This window comes from Bufo gargarizans, chromosome 2, assembly GCF_014858855.1.
Source record: "Bufo gargarizans isolate SCDJY-AF-19 chromosome 2, ASM1485885v1, whole genome shotgun sequence".
In the NCBI taxonomy this organism is placed as follows: Eukaryota; Metazoa; Chordata; class Amphibia; order Anura; family Bufonidae; genus Bufo; species Bufo gargarizans.
Window position 1 is genome coordinate 389181637 of NC_058081.1, and position 16248 is coordinate 389197884.

General features: G+C 42.6%; 1 protein-coding gene across 1 annotated transcript; it reads right to left on the reverse strand.

The window, feature by feature from the left end:
• Positions 1-1037: 1037 nt before the first annotated feature.
• On the reverse strand, positions 1038-15050 carry PRR7 (proline rich 7, synaptic). The gene is made up of 3 exons (XM_044277740.1): positions 14607-15050; positions 14475-14522; positions 1038-1815 (listed from the first exon to the last, which is right to left on the reverse strand). The coding sequence occupies exons 1-3, from the start codon at positions 15004-15006 to the stop codon at positions 1436-1438; spliced, it is 828 nt and encodes a 275-aa protein (XP_044133675.1). The 5' UTR covers positions 15007-15050; the 3' UTR covers positions 1038-1435.
• Between the last annotated feature and the right edge of the window lie 1198 nt (positions 15051-16248).

Here is a 16248-nt window from a genome sequence, read left to right on the forward strand (position 1 = left end):
CCGCTAGGACATGCGCAATACCCAGTCCCCATAGCTCTGTGTGCTTTTATTGTGTAAGAAAAAACATTTGATACATATGCAAATTACCCTGAGATGGGTCAGAGCTTGAAAATATGACTCTTCTCTGGTCACACAAGTAAAATATGACTCTCTTCTGTTAATTTGCATATGTATCAAATTGTGTTTTTTTACACAATAAAAGCACACAGAGCTATGGGGACTGGATATTGCTGATGTGCTAGCGGTGATCTAGAAACCCATGTTCTCAGCTCTATACCCCAAATCCCAGTGACAGGTTCCCTTTAAGGTGTCATTAATGGGCAATGAATGCGAGATTGTTCAACGGGGTTTATTTCTATAGAGGCATTTATTTGTTTTGGCTGACTTGACATCTTTAGGGTGCTGCATTTCTGCTGCGACCCCTGTGCCCTCCTTTGGGTGTGCTTAACCAAACTAATATTACCAACTCTCGATTAGTAGAACAGCAGGAAGTCTGGGTATTGTGGTTGCAACACATGCGGAAATGTGGCTGTCTCATGGCTGACTGAAACTGGTCTTACCCATCACTACTGCTGGCAATTTATATTAACATCACAAAGTAAAGAAAAAATCCAGTTTTCTAGTATAGCCTTCTGCCATCAGGACAACAACTAACAGCTTTATCTTTTCACAATTACCTATTTCATTTTAGTTTATTTAGAGTGTTTTCTCCTATAACTGGAAATAGCTTTAGGATTTCAAAGATGTCTAATTATGATCAATCTTGATTTAAAATATGAATAATATAAAAGGAAATTGTCAGTATGACTGGACAGGTCACTTTAGCATCCACAGCACTGAAGTGGTGCATGGCATATCATTTTATAATTTACACATGACACTGAAATTGTTCAATGTGAAGCCCTTTTGGATTAAATGTATTGAACATTTTGCTATGGAGAGCAGATTCTTCTCTTAGACACAGGTATGTACAACATACAGAAATGGACCCCATGATTCAGCCAGCAGCTTCATAAATATACACAACGGCCGCCAAACTTTAATCCCACAAAAGGAAGGTGCAACTAAAAAATATAAATAAATAATTCAAGAAAGATGGCTTTCAGTTTGTATGAGTCTTCTTAGAGTCGAACATGGGCATCTTCAAAATCAGGTCCAAGCTGAACTTGTATTCTCAGAGGGCTGTACAAGCATACTAGATGCACTTTTGCAGTCCCTAAAAGCCAGTGTCCATGAAATAATTATAGTGCATCTGATGAATTGTATTTTAGAAGGTTTTGTGTCATTTAATGGTTCATAATCAAATTTAAACCCTGATCATCTATGTTTCTACAAGGTCATTTGTGATGTTCACAGCCCACCCAGTTCCTTACATATGTTCTTTTGACCACAGCAGCTATATGATATACTGTATGATTCAACTGTGCATGTTGTTTCAAACAGCTGTAGTCCTGCCCAGAAGAGGAATTGGGAAGATCAGCTGGCAGCCCCTAGGTAGTCTGTGTAGACCCCCACTTCCAATTTCCGAACCTGACCAGGAAGGTCGTCTCACCCTTTGTGCTTCTTGAGGAGGATTTGTTGAAATTGGTGAACTTAGGGCTCCTGGAAGTGGCTGAGTATGAGGTGGTCCTGACAGATGTTGTTTATGGCTCAGGGCTTGTTCTGGTTTCACAAGCTCGTCCTGAACAGTGAGAAAAGGACTGAGGATCTTCCTATATATACCTCGTGTGTCAGTCAGGACCTCACTATATGGTGGTGGTGGTTCTGCCATCAGCAATGCCTCTTCATAACATGGTGGCTGAGACAAATCTGGTTCTGTAAAACCAATACAAATAGAGGTTGCACGTTAAAATCCATGCAAAGTGCATTACATCATAACAATATATACAATAATTTAAGGAATAATACTTTTTCATCAACATAATGTCACATTGCGCAGAAAAAAGTTCCTAAGGATTACTAAAGGAACACGCTGGTTCAAGAAAAGAAAATCACATTGAGTTTTGTAGAAATCAGTGTACTGAAAGGGTCTTACTAATAACTTATTACATCCAACTTTTTATTTGGGCTGTGATCACGTCACCCCGATATTCCGGCTTCAATAATATTACATGGTGTCCCATCTGCTGATCATGTGGTGTCCTGTTAGACGGAGGCGCCAGGCATTTGTTCAAACTGACTATTTTCAATAGAACATGAGCATTGCACATATCAGCTATGGGTGTAACTATATCTATAGCAGCCATAGCATTTTCTTTAGGGCCAAGAGCTTGGGGGGGAAGGGTTAAGGGGTGGGAAGAGTCAGTCAGGTGAAAGAAGATTGGGGGAATAACAATATGTAGACTTTTTGCTATAATGCGGGTTTTCTGATACTGTATATGGTGCATTATACATACCTTTAATTACTGCTACTTATACTGCTATTTTAGTTTTACACTAGTAATCTTACATGAGGTGGTGGGGCCCCATCTTATTCTGCAATGGGGCCCTATGAATTATAGTTTCCCCCCATGGTATCAGTGCTTCTCCGCTCCAATAGAAATGAAAATTGATATATGAATATTTTAAAGGATGTTAATGAAGACGGGGAAAAAGCCTCTGTAAGGGGAACCTGTCACCGAGATATGACTCTACAAAGTATATGGTCCATAAGTGTATAAGTGTAGCTATTGCGCAGCTGACTATCAGTCATTATCATAGAGCACGAAGCGCGCATGATGCAGCCTGCACGCTGTGTTCTCATAAGCAGCCGCACAGTGGAGAAGGAGGGAGAGCGTGCCCCCCTCCTCACTATGATGTGGCTGGCCACTGCCACCAAGGAATACACTTTGTGGCCTAATGGGCAAGTGTCAGGGAGGGAAAGAGGGCTGAGAATAGGAGGGCATGGGATAGGGGAAGCACTGCATTGCTAAATCCTGACAAATTAAAGGACCTTTGATGATGTCATTGCCATGTGACCAATAACATCCACTTGTTACCGATAGTTCCTTTAACTCATCAGCTTCCAGTAAGATCTTTCTTGAAGAAGGTTTCCTGCAGTCTATACAGGTATGTACTTTATGGTGTGTGACTGTTTCAGAGTCCATTCACACGTCTGCAGTGTTGCGGATCCGAAAATCACTGGGCCAGCACCCCATAAGAAATGCCATGTTCTATTTTTTTGCAGAGCCGCGGACCGGAAGTTCGAGGCCGCGGACCGGAAATGTGGATGCGGATAGCACACTGTGTGCTGTCCATATGTTTTCACGTCCCCATTGAAAATGAATGGGTCCGCAACCGGAACGGTAATAATTGCGGAAAGGATCCGGACACAAAGTGTGGACGTCTGAATGCAGCCTTTAAGTGAGGCACATTGCCCTATTATGTACGGCATTATGCGCCGGGAATTGTATGGAGCGGCAGCTAAGCTGAGCCCGCTCCTTATGCGGCGGTTACTGGCTGCATAATACAGCAGGTACCCAGCTAAGATGATGGGGAATGGCGATCATGCTGAGACCCGTCAAGTAATCCCTCAGATGCTGCATTCAGCAACGATCACGGCATCTATACAAATTTGGTATTGCCGTAATCGTATTTTGGAGAAACGGTCTACAACCACCCAGATTACAGTACCAGAATAAAGAGGTAAATATGCAATGACATTTATACCTACAGTGGGTAAAATAAATATTTGATACACTGGCGATTTTGCAAGTTTTCCCACATACAAAGAATGGAGAGGTACACTTGAGCTATGACAGAATCAAAAAAAAAATATAGAAAATCACATTGTATGATTTTTAAATTATTAATTTGCATTTTATTACATTAAACAAGTATTTTATACATTAGAAAAACAACTTAATATTTGGTACAGAAACCTTTGTTTGCAATTACAGAGGTCAGATGTTTCCTGTAGTTCTTGACCAAGTTTGCACACTCTGCAGCAGGGATTTTTGCCCACTCCTCCAAACAGATCTTCTCCAGATCTTTCAGGTTTCGAGGCTGTCGCTGGGCTACATTGAGTTTCAGCTCCCTAAAAAGATTTTCAATTTGGTTCAGGTCTGGAGACTGGCTAGGCCACTCCAGGACTTTGAAATGCTTTTTACGGAGCCACTCCTTAGTTGCCCTGGCTGTGTGTTTTGGGTCATTGTCATGCTGGAAGACCCAGCCACGAGCCCATCTTCAATGCTATTACTTAGGGAAGGAAGTTGTTGGCCAAAATCTCGTGACAAATGGCCCCATCCATCCTCCCCTCAATACGCTGCAGTCTTCCTGTCCCCTTTGCAGAAAAGCACTCCCAAAGTAAGATGTTTCCACCCCCAGGCTTCACGGTTAGGACGGTGTTCTTGGGGTTGTACTCATCTTCTTCCTCCAAATACAGCAAGTGGAGTTGATACCAAAAAGTTCTATTTTGCTCTCATATGACCACATTACTTTCTCCCATACCTCATTTGGATCATCCAGATGGTCACTGGCAAACTTCAAACGGACCTGGATATGCTCTGGCGTGAGCAGGGGGATCTTATGTGCCCTGCAGGATTTTAATCCATGATGGCGTAGTGTGCTATTAATGGTAATCTTTAAGACTGTAATCCCTAATCCCGGCTCTCTTCAGATCATTGACAGGTCCTCCCGTGTAATTCCGGGCTGATTCCTGACCTTTGTCAGAATCAAGTTTACCCCACGAGGCGAGATCTTGCATGGAGCCCCAGACCGAGTAAGATTGACAGTCATCTTGTATTTCTTCAATTTTCTAATAATTGCACCAACAGTTTCGCCTTTTCACCAAGCTTTTTGCTTATTGTCCTGTAGCCCATCCTTGTGCAGGTCTACAATTTTGTCCTGGGTGTCCTTAGACAGCTCTTTGGTCTTGGCCATGGTGGAGGGGATGGAGTGTAATTGATTGTGTAGACAGGTGTCTTTTATACAGGTAACAAGTTCAAACAGGTGCAATGAATACAGGTAATACATGCAAAGTAGGAGGGCTTCTTAAAGAAAAACTAACAGGTCTGTGAGCACCATCATTCTTGCTGGTTGGTAAGTGATCAAATACTTATTTAATGCAATAAAATGCAAATTATTATTTAAATGTCATACAATGTGATTTTCTGGATTTTATTTTTTTAGATTCTGTCTCTCACAGTTGAAGTGAACCTACGATAAAAATGACAGACCTCTCCTTTCTTTGTAGGTGGGAAAACTTGCAAAATTGCCAGTGTATCAAATACTATTTTTCCCCACTGTATATGTTGCCACAGAGAATAAAACACAGGCACAGATATGAGAAGGTCAGTAGGTCTCTGCTGGGATTATTCATTTTGTGTACATGAGGTACAGGAGGCAACATACTTTTGAACTCATCTTGGTAAAGTGTGGCCCACAATAATAATGGGACATTTATTCCACAGTCTCACAAACTCAGAATGACACGCCACTTTGGATTTATGACTCCAGGCAAGAATTTGTCTGCTCTGAGCCATAGAGACAAAAATTCTCGCAGGAGGAATATCTTTCACATGAACAGGAGCATCTGAGCCTTTTTGAGTAGGGTCAATAATATGCTGAGTTTCAGTGATGCGCTCTGCTGGATCAAAGGATTGAGATAAAGCTTCTGTCTTGATGTTTTTATCTGCTGGACAGAAGTGAAGAAGGCAGCTGAAGCAGGCAATGAAGACAGACTATTTGGCCAGATGAGCATTCAGATGTTGGGCAGTCTGTAAGTAAGTTACAGTTTTATGATTGGTAGATATAAGCACCAGATGACAAGCACCCTCCAGCATATGTCTCTATTACTCCAAAGTCTACTTGAAGGTGAGTAGCTTGTAGTCTCTAATATAACAATGCATGATGGAGGCTGGGGAGAAGACTTGCCTAAGGGCCTGAAAAGCCACTTAAGGGCCTGGAGAGCTGAGATAGCTACGGTGAGTGTAAGTAATGTGGAATAAACATCACAGCTGTTGCAAGACAGTGTGGGTATGCTTCTAAGTCAGGGGAATAGATCAAAATGTCATCCAGATAAACCTCACTGTAGAACAGATTTTGCAATACATCTGGAATACTGCTGGGGTGTTATGAATGTCAAATGGTATAATAAGGTATTTGTAATCACCATCTTGATTGTCAAAGCTGTCTTACACTTGTCACCCTCCAAATGTGGATCAGGCTATATGCACCTCGCAGGACAAGTCTAGTGAAGACCTTTGCCCCAAGGATCCTGCTGAAAAGTTCAGATATTTATGATCTTATTCAGACCACAGTAATCTATGTAGAGTCATAGAGATGCAGCTTTCTTCTTGACAAAGAAGAACTCAGCTCCAGCAGTGGAAGAAGATTTACAGATACACATGGTGTTGGTATAAGGATGGGACAGAGGATATTTCAACGTGGAGAATTGGTGCCAGGCAAGAGGTCTATGGGGTAGTCATAAGGCCTAAATGCCTTATTAAAGACATTTGCTTAGCTGGCACAAAAAAGGATGTAGTTTGTGGGGATTTTGAGGGATTTGAGGCCTCTGAACTGGATGGACTGTAGCCAGGAAACAAGAGTGGCGTCGAGATCCAATGAAGGAAAATCTTAATGCTTCGGCATACCAAGACATTTTGGACACCTGTAAGCTTCCAACTTTGGGGAAACAGTTTGGAAAGGACTGTTTTCTGTTCCAGCAAGACTGCCTCGGTGCACAAAGCAAGGTCCATAAAAGCATATTTGGGTGAGTTTGGTGCGGAATAACTTGATTGTCCTGCACAGAGCACTGACCAAAACCCCATCAAAGACCTTTGGGATTAAATTGTATGAAGACAGCAAGCTATACACTAAAAACCAACATCAACTCAAAAATGCTCTTCTGTATGAATGGCAAAAATTCCCACAGACAAACTACAAAATCTTGTAGAAAGCCATCTCGGAAGAGCAAAAGCTGTTGTAACTGCAAAGGGGGGCAAACTCTACATTGATGCCTAGCAATTTTGAAACAGATGTCAATAATAATCTCTTAGGTGTCCTAATAATTTTGTCCATAAAGTTTATACTGCAATTCTTTAAAAAAAAACATTTTAGTATGTCCAAACTCTTGTTTGCTAGTGTACAGTACATTGAGAGAACTAAGGTCTATGCTCTATATAGCCAAAAGCAATCCAAAACGACAGATGGACACCACTTGCACCCGCCTGTGGCACTGCTGCCTCCTCTGAATGGGTGGGTGGTTGTCTACAATCCAAATTTTGTTCCATAGTGAATATTCATATAAGATTCCCTGCTTCGTCTCAATAGTTCTGCAACCGCAAAAGAATCTGGACACGAAGCCCTCGATTCTGTATCCCAAGACTGTACTTGTAATGCAGCATACAGAGGTGATGCATAGTACATGGATAGTATCTGACGTGAAAAGGTTTATTTCATCTGTATACTTGCAAAAAAGGAGGACCTTACTTCTCTATGTCAATAGGATTTCATTTGCTTTTAATCCCAAGAGGCAAATAGCTTTACTAGGTATCAGGGGCATTTCTACAGAAGTCACCTTCTGACAGTATTAATCTGTCCATACACTGTGTAAAAAGACACGCTCCTGTGTCATACTGTTGAAATATGCCAAAAGGTAAGGGAGAGAGATAGAAAAAACATAAATCATTTTGCTTTCCAAATTCAACCAAGTGCTGCACCCCAAATAGAATACTGAGCCTGGTATCACTGGAAAGCCAAAACACTGAAGTTCTTGCTCTTATAGCAGAAGCAAATTAAGTGTTAAAAGGCATCTGTCAGCAGACTGGTACCTATGAAACTGGCTGACCTGTTGCATGTGCTGAAGGCATCTGTGTTGGCCCCATGTTTATATGTGCCCACATTGCTAAGAAAAGTTATGTTTTAACATATGCAAATGAGCCGTTATAAGAAATGGGGAGTTGCCTTTACACCCAGAGGCTCAGCTCTTTCTGCTACTGCTGCACCCTCTGCACTTTAATCCCTTCAGGACCCTGCCATTTTTTACCTTAAGGACCATGCTGTGGTGATAACTTTGGAACGCTTTTACTTATCCAAGCCATTCTGAGATCTGAGATTTCTTGTGACACATTGTACTTCATGATAGTGGTAAATTTCAGACAATATTTTTCATTTTTATTTTAAAAAAATCCCAAATTTACCCCAAAATTTTAAAAATTTGCAACTTTTCAAATTTCTCTGCTTTTAAAACAGATAGTGATACCCCATATAATAGTTATTACTTTACGTTTCCTACAGTACAGACCAAAAGTTTGGACACACCTTCTCATTCAAAGAGTTTTCTTTATTTTCATGACTATGAAAATTGTAGATTCACACTGAAGGCATCAAAACTATGAATTAACACATGTGGAATTATATACATAACAAAAAAGTGTGAAACTGAAAATATTTCATATTCTAGGTTCTTCAAAGTAGCCACCTTTTGCTTTGATTACTGCTTTGCACACTCTTGGCATTCTCTTGATGACTGTTAGAATTTGTATTATGGCAAGAAAAAAGCAGCTATGTAAAGAAAAACTAGTGGTCATCATTACTTTAAGAAATGAAGGTCAGTCAGTCCGAAAAATTAGGAAAACTTTGAAAGTGTCCCCAAGTGCAGTCACAAAAAACCATCAAGCGCTACAAAGAAACTGGCTCACATGCGGACTGCTCCAGGAAAGGAAGACCAAGAGTCACATCTGCTGCGGAGGATAAGTTCATCCGAGTCACCAGCTTCAGAAATCGCAGGTTAACAGCAGCTCAGATTAGAGGCCAGATCAATGCCACACAGAGTTCTAGCAGCAGACACGTCTCTAGAACAACTGTTAAGAGGAGACTGTGTGAATCAGGTCTTTATGGTAGAATATTCATGTTACACATTCACATTCATGTTACTTTGTTTCAAACTGCCCCTCCGGCAGTTTTTTAATAGTGCTTAGGGCTCTTTCACACCTGCGTTCTTTTCTTCCGGCATAGAGTTCCGTCGTCGGGGCTCTATGCCGGAAGAATCCTGATCAGTTTTATCCTAATGCATTCTGAATGGAGTGAAATCCGTTCAGGATGAATCAGGATGTCTTCAGTTCCGGAACGGAACGTTTTTTGGCCGGAGAAAATACAGCAGCATGCTGCGCTTTTTGCTCCGGCCAAAAATCCTGAAGACTTGCCGCAAGGCCGGATCCGGAATGAATGCCCATTGAAAGGCATTGATCCAGATCCGGCCTTAAGCTAAACGTCGTTTCGGCTTAAGTCCTGGCAGCCATGGTAAAGTGTAGTGGGGAGCAGCATACTTACCATCCGTGCGGCTCCCGGGGCGCTCTAGAGTGACGTCAGGGCGCCCCAAGCGCATGGATCACGTGATCGCATGGCACTTTAATAGCGTCCTGGGTGCCATAGTAACACTGAAAGCATTTTGAAGACGGATCCGTCTTCAAATGCTTTCAGTACACTTGCGTTTTTCCGGATTCGGCGTTTGATTCCGGCAAGTGGAGTACACGCCAGATCTGGACAACGCAAGTGTGAAAGAGGCCTTATGGAGAGGCGAGAGGAGAGCTGGATATGAAGGATTGTTGGGTCGGTAAAGCTAAGGGGAGAATGGAGAGCTTCTCACCTGATCGCATTGTGCTGAGCACACAATAGCTTATAGTACGTGTAACAATGAGGAGTCCTTGCAGCCGCTCGCTTCCTGTCGGTATCGAGATTCCTGAATGAATAGATGGCCAAGTAGAAGAAGAAATGGATTCTCTGGTAGCGCTGCCAGATTAGTATACATAACTGATAAAGGGCTTCATCCTAGTGCCTACTTAGCCATCTGTTTATTAGTACCACTTACTTTTCCAGCCTTTTGTTGCCCCATTCCCAACTTTTTTCAGATGGGGTACTGCCATCAAGCTTTAAATGAGTTAATTCTTTTTTCATGTGAATAAAATATGGGTCTGAGATTTGCAAATCATTGCATTATGTTTTTATTTACATTTTACATTTATTACATAGTGTCTCAACCTTTTTGGAATTAGGGATGTATATTTATAGCATATAAAGTGTGACTTTTAGTGGAGAATAACTTTGTAATACTGCACCGTGGCACCTACAGCTCTGTGCACAGTATTACCACAAGCGTAAGAGTTTAAGTGGTTAATATACAGTAGAAGCTTAGGAAAAGCATGGCGTCACTGCTGCCAAGCTGCGGTTCCCATTCTTTTGAAGCAGAAGAAGCATGTGAAAGGGACTGAAAGCTAGGAAAGCACGGCTCACAACATGTTGGCTTCAGAAATGTCAGTGAACTGACAGAGAAAAAAGGGAAAAAGGGGTTGGACAGGAATGAAACAACACATACTCCTTTCTCTTCTGTCGTCTGTACACGACAGTATTTTTTCACTGTCCGCAAAACAGGGTTTCGTTGGTCCGTGATCCGTGACCGTTTTTTCGTCCGTGGGTCTTCCTTGATTTTTGGAGGATCCACGGACATGAAAAAAAAGTTGTTTTGGTGTCCGCCTGGCCATGCGGAGCCAAACGGATCCGTCCTGAATTACAATGCAAGTCAATGTAAAGTCAGGAGTCCCTTTTATCAGGGGGGGCCGCACTGGCCACTGAAGAAATTAAAACTGGAGAGGAAGGGGGGTCTGCCCCCTGCTGCCTGGCAGCCCCTGATCTCTTACAGGGGGCTATGATATGCACAATTAACCCCTCAGGTGCAGCACCTGAGGGGTTAATTGTGCTGATCACGGCCCCCTGTAAGAGATCGGGTGCTGCCAGGCAGCAGGGGGCAGTCATGCACACAGTTTGTAGTATATTCTAACTAGAAGCGTTCCCATCACTATGGGAACGCCTCTGTGTTAGAATATACTGTCGGATCTGAGTTTTCACGAAGTGAAAACTCAGCTCTGAAAAAGTTTATGCAGACGGATCTTCGGATCCGTCTGTATGAAAGTAACCTACGGCCATGGATCACGGACACGGATGCCAATCTTGTGTGCATCAGTGTTCTTTCACGGACCCATTGACTTGAATGGGTCCGTGAACCGTTGTCCATCAAAAAAATAGGACAACAATAGGACATTTTTGGGATGGACAGGATACACGGATCACGGAGGCGGATGACAAACGGTGCATTTTCCGAGTTTTCAATGAAAGTCAATGGGTCCGCAGAAAATCACGGAAAACGGAACAGCGGCCACGGGTGCACACAACGGTCGTGTGCATGAGGCCTTATGGTCATATTAATTTCACTTTGTAAAAAGAAAAAAAATACATGGTTGAGAATCTTAACCCAAAGAGTATTTCCCAAGCTTCCTGTTTCCATGGAATACCCCTCATTGGTTAGAGAACAGAGGGTAATTTTGTATAGGTGTACAGACAACAATAAAAGGAGGCCTTAAATAGGCATAAAACTACTTACTGCACCATTAGCTCTCAGCCTAAGGCTACATGCACACAAACGTTGTTTGTTTCCGTGTCCGTTTTTTTGCTGATAGGATGCAGACCCATTCATTTCAATGGGTCCGCAAAAAATGCGGACAGCACACCTTGTGCTGTCTGCATCAGTATGTTCGTTCTGTTGCCCCGCAAAAAAAAAAATTGCGCATGTCCTATTTTTTTCCAGTTTGCGGACAAGGATAGGCATTATTACAATGGATGCGCAAAAAAAGGATCCGCAAAAAAAACCCGGATGCCATACAGAACATCATCCTTTTTTTTGTGGATCCACAATTTGCGGACAGCAAAACACATACGGTCGTTTGCATGTAGCCTTATTGTGTATAGTTGGCCAACCCCTTTAGATGTGCTGATAATGTTATGACACTATGCTAGCACTGACATGCGGCGTACTCGCTCATGCGCAAGATTACGGCACTCTAACGGTGGGGGCTCCTTGATAGCCTCATTTGCATATATATAAAATCTTTTTTTTTTTGACTGCATAAAAGCACTCAGAGCTATGGGAAATGTATATTGTGGACGTGCTAGCAGCGATCTAGCAACACATGTCCTCAGCTCTATATGCTAAACATAGCTGACAGAACACGGGCCTGTGAGTGCTTGGCTACCCTGCAACACAGTTTCATGTCCACACAATACTTTGTTACAGAGATCGTAGCTTAAAAGGAACCTGTCATGAGGAGCAACCTGTTATCCAGGACATGACAGGTTGACAAGGATGTCCTTCTATATTTTGGACAACAAAGTGTAAAACAGAAAAAAACATTGGGGGAAATTTATGAAACTGGTGTAAAGTAGAACGGGATTAGTTGCCCAGAGCAACCAATCAGAGTCCACCAGCTCCTTTGAAAAATTAAAGGCATAATTTGATTGGTTGCTATGGGCAACTACGCCCGTTCTACTTTACACCATTTTGATTAATCTTCCCCACTGGGTGCTATATTCATCTGACCTGTAAGTACTCATAGTAGTGGAGCTGGTTGTCTGAACAGTCACACTGACCATTCCTCATCCTAACTTGACAGATGTTCTATAGGTCAGGTACATAATAACAAGTCCCCTCCAAAAGCATGAGGCACATGCGCAGTGAAGCAAGGTGTACTGGTGCTGGCCTCATCTGAGCATGCAACGGATACCCCTGTGGGTTAATTGTATATAGCATGTGCCATTTTCAAAATTATTTTTCTATCTTATGCTGCTTCAGCCAGAATATAGAAGGACAACATTGCCAGTCTGTTATGATCCAGGGAAACAGATCAGTGCGGGCATACAGTGAGGAACAGAAGTATTTGAACACCCTGTGATTTTTGCAAGTTCTCCCACTGCGTCCGTGATCCGTGTCCGTGTCCGTTTTTTCCTATCATTTCAATGGCAAACTTGACTTAGATTTTTTTTTCATTTTTCATGTCCGTGGATCCTCCAAAAAACAAGGAAGACCCACGGACGAAAAAACGGTTACGGATCACGGACCTACGGACCCCATTTTTGCAGACCTTAAAAAAAAAACGGTCGTGTGCATGAGGCCTTAGAGACAGAATAAATAAAAAATTCATGAAATCATTGTATGATTTTTAAAGAATTGATTAGTCTTGCACTGCTGAACATAAGTATTTGAACACCTGAGAAAATCATGTTAATATTTGGTACAGAAGCCTTTGTTTGCAATTACAGAGGTCAAACGTTACCTGTAGTTCTTGACCAGATTTTCACACACTGCAACAGAGATTTTGGCCCACTCCTCCACACAGATCTCCTCTAGATCTGTCAGGTTTCGGGGATGTCGCTGAGCAACACAGAGTTTCAGCTCCCTCCAAAGATGTTCTATTGGATTTAGGTCTGGAGGTTGGCTAGGCCACTCCAGAACCTTGATAAGCTTCTTACGGAGCCACTCCTTGGTTATCCTGGCTGTGTGCTTTGGGTCGTTGTCATGTTGGAAGACCCAGCCATCTTCAATGCTCTGACTGAGGGAAGAAGGTTGTTGCTCAAAATATCATAATAAATGGCCCCATTCATCCTCTCAGTGCAGTCGTCCTGTCCCCTTTGCAGAAAAGCACCCCCAAAGCATCATGTTACCACCCCCATGCTTCACAGTAGGGATGGTGTTCTTGGGATGCAACTCATCCTTCTTTTTCCTCCAAACATGACGAGTGAAGTTTAGACCAAAAAGTTCTAATTTGGTCTCCTCTGACCACATGACTTTTTTTCATGCCTCCCCTGGATCATCTAGATGGTCATTGGCAAACTTCAGACGGGCCCGGACATGTGATGACTTGAGCAGGGGAACCTTCCGGGCAATGCATGATTTGAAACCATGACAGTGTAGTGTTCTACCAACGGTGACCTTTGAAACTGTGGTCCCAGCTCTCTTCATGTCATTGACCATCTCCTCCCTTGTAGTTCTGGGCTGATTCCTCACCTTTCTTATCATCAGTGATACCCCACGAGGTGAGATCTTGCATGGAGCCCCAGTCCGACGGAGTCTGACAGTCGTCTTTAGCCTCTTCCATTTTCTAACAATTGCTCCAACAGTTGATCTATTTTCATCAAGCTGCTTGGCAATTGCCCCGTAGCCCTTTCCAGCCTTGTGGAGGTCCACAATTATTTTTCTGGTGTCTTTTGACAGCTCTTTATCTTGCCCATGGTAGTAGTTGGCGTCTGACTGACTGTGGGGTGGACAGGTGTCTTTAAAGAGCTCAGACTGGTGCTACTAAATTAGATTAATGTGTGGAGTAGAGGTGGACTTTTTAAAGGCACAGTAACAGGTCTTTGAGAGACAGAATTCTTGCTGTTTCTCAGGTGTTCAAATACTTAGGTTCAGCAGTGCAAGACAAATAAATTCCTAAAAAAATCATACAATGTGATTTCCTGTATTATAATTTTTTTTTCTGTCTCTCAGAGTGGGAATGCACCTACAATGTGAATTTCAGACCCCTCCATGATTTCTAAGTGGGAGAACTTGCAAAATCGCAGGGTGTTCAAATAATTCTGTTCCTCACTGGAAATCCTTGTTACCTTTATCTTTTAGTAAATACTTGTTATTCCCCAGAAGCATATTTTCAGATCTAGAAGATTCTCACCTTGACTCATGGATGGAATGTCCCTGTTTGCAGCACTTGGGGTAGGCCCTATGAACAAACAAAAAGAATAATATTATTTTGCTGCTTCACACAGCATTGAAAATCTAATGATATTGTCTTTAACCCTCTCACCATTCCTGCGGGTGGCTGACCATGGTCGAGCTTGAGCTGCTGATGGTGGTGGCTGAGTTGCTGCTTGTGCACGGATTCTGTGTGCCACAGGGATGCGTGGGCTGCTGACATATTCCTCATACTGAAGTGGCTCAATCTGTACAGAACGCAAACTCTGCTCCCGCAGCCTCTCCTCCCTGCGTCGCTTCATGCGTCGCCTAAGAAAACTACAGAGACAGCACAGCAATACTATGAGCCCCCAGATAAGCCAAAATCCAGCAAAACAACTGAGGAAAGTGTATGTGCCCTGAGACATAACCATCTTATTCTGCCATACAGAGGGGCAGGAACCCCCAAACACGCACTGCAGATTTACAGATGGGGGCACCAGCGTCAGGTATTCTTTGTGCAAAGATGGCATATCATCCCTGGCTCTTCCTTTCTGTAATCGTATTATCCATGGTGTTACTTCTCTTCATATTGTGCCGTGTTCTTTAGATTTTTTCCGCCCATGAATCTCATTATTCACCAAATGTTTCTTTTGGACAGTCTGGGATGCCTATGTTTATGGCCAGCTGTCATTTGGCAACCCTACAACTAGAGTGCTTGCTGTGGTGTGCACAGGTTCTGAAGATCAGCCAGTTCTATGGCGGTAAGCATATTGCTTGATTACAGAAGACTGTCTTATATATAACTAGAAACCAGTTAAAGGGCTTCTAATGATGTCCATAAAGATGTGTAAGCGTCCATAAAGCACATTCTCTTCTGGCATTGTCTTAAAACTGTCTTTCCAGAATGTATTTTCTAAGTACCTTATCTGTAAAGAAAAACATACAATATTACAATATGTACTATATAACAATATAAACCACAAAGTATATATTTTTTTCAAATCAATTTTTCGTTTTATTTTCTGCTTCCGCTCCGTACACTAATGGTTTATGGCGCTAGAGCAGGCTGAAACAGCTGATCGGTGAGAGTGCTGGGTGTCGGACTCCCAGCGATCTTATGCTGCATCAATATCTGTAGCCCAGAGAACCCCTTTAATTAGTGACATGGAAAATGAAAAAATCATCAAAACTATTTGAAAAATATGTTTAACAAACTTGAAAGGGTTTTGCAAGACTTTAATACTGATGACCTATCCTCAGGATAGGTCACCAGTGTCTGATCGGTGGGGGTTCAACACCCGGCACCCCTGCTGATCAGCTGTTTAAGAAGACACCGGCTCTCCGGTGAGGGCTGCTGCCTTCTCCGTGCTTACCAAACACAGCGCTATATAGCAGCATTGCATAGCAGCTGTGCTTGGTATCGCCAAGTCACTCATCATAAGTAACAGATACACCCTAGTAATCTGCAGTATAAAGATTTAAGAATTAATTGAGTACAGTTCATATTGGCCCTGAGTATGCTTGTAAACCACATATTATTGTAGGGAGGCTGTCAGCAGTTTTGTCAATGCAAAACAGAGGGTACAGAAAGTGGACAGGGGGCAATAAATACCTCTAGCCCTGCTTTTTATCAATGGAGCACTATAAAAGACGTGTGAATACTGCGGGCACCACTCTGGCAAGTGCACCTGGGGAGGCCCACTGGCTGCAGTGCTTCAGGCTCAGTGTATAAGCAGCCCTGTCCCGTGTCCCCTCCTGTGAGTAACTGCCTC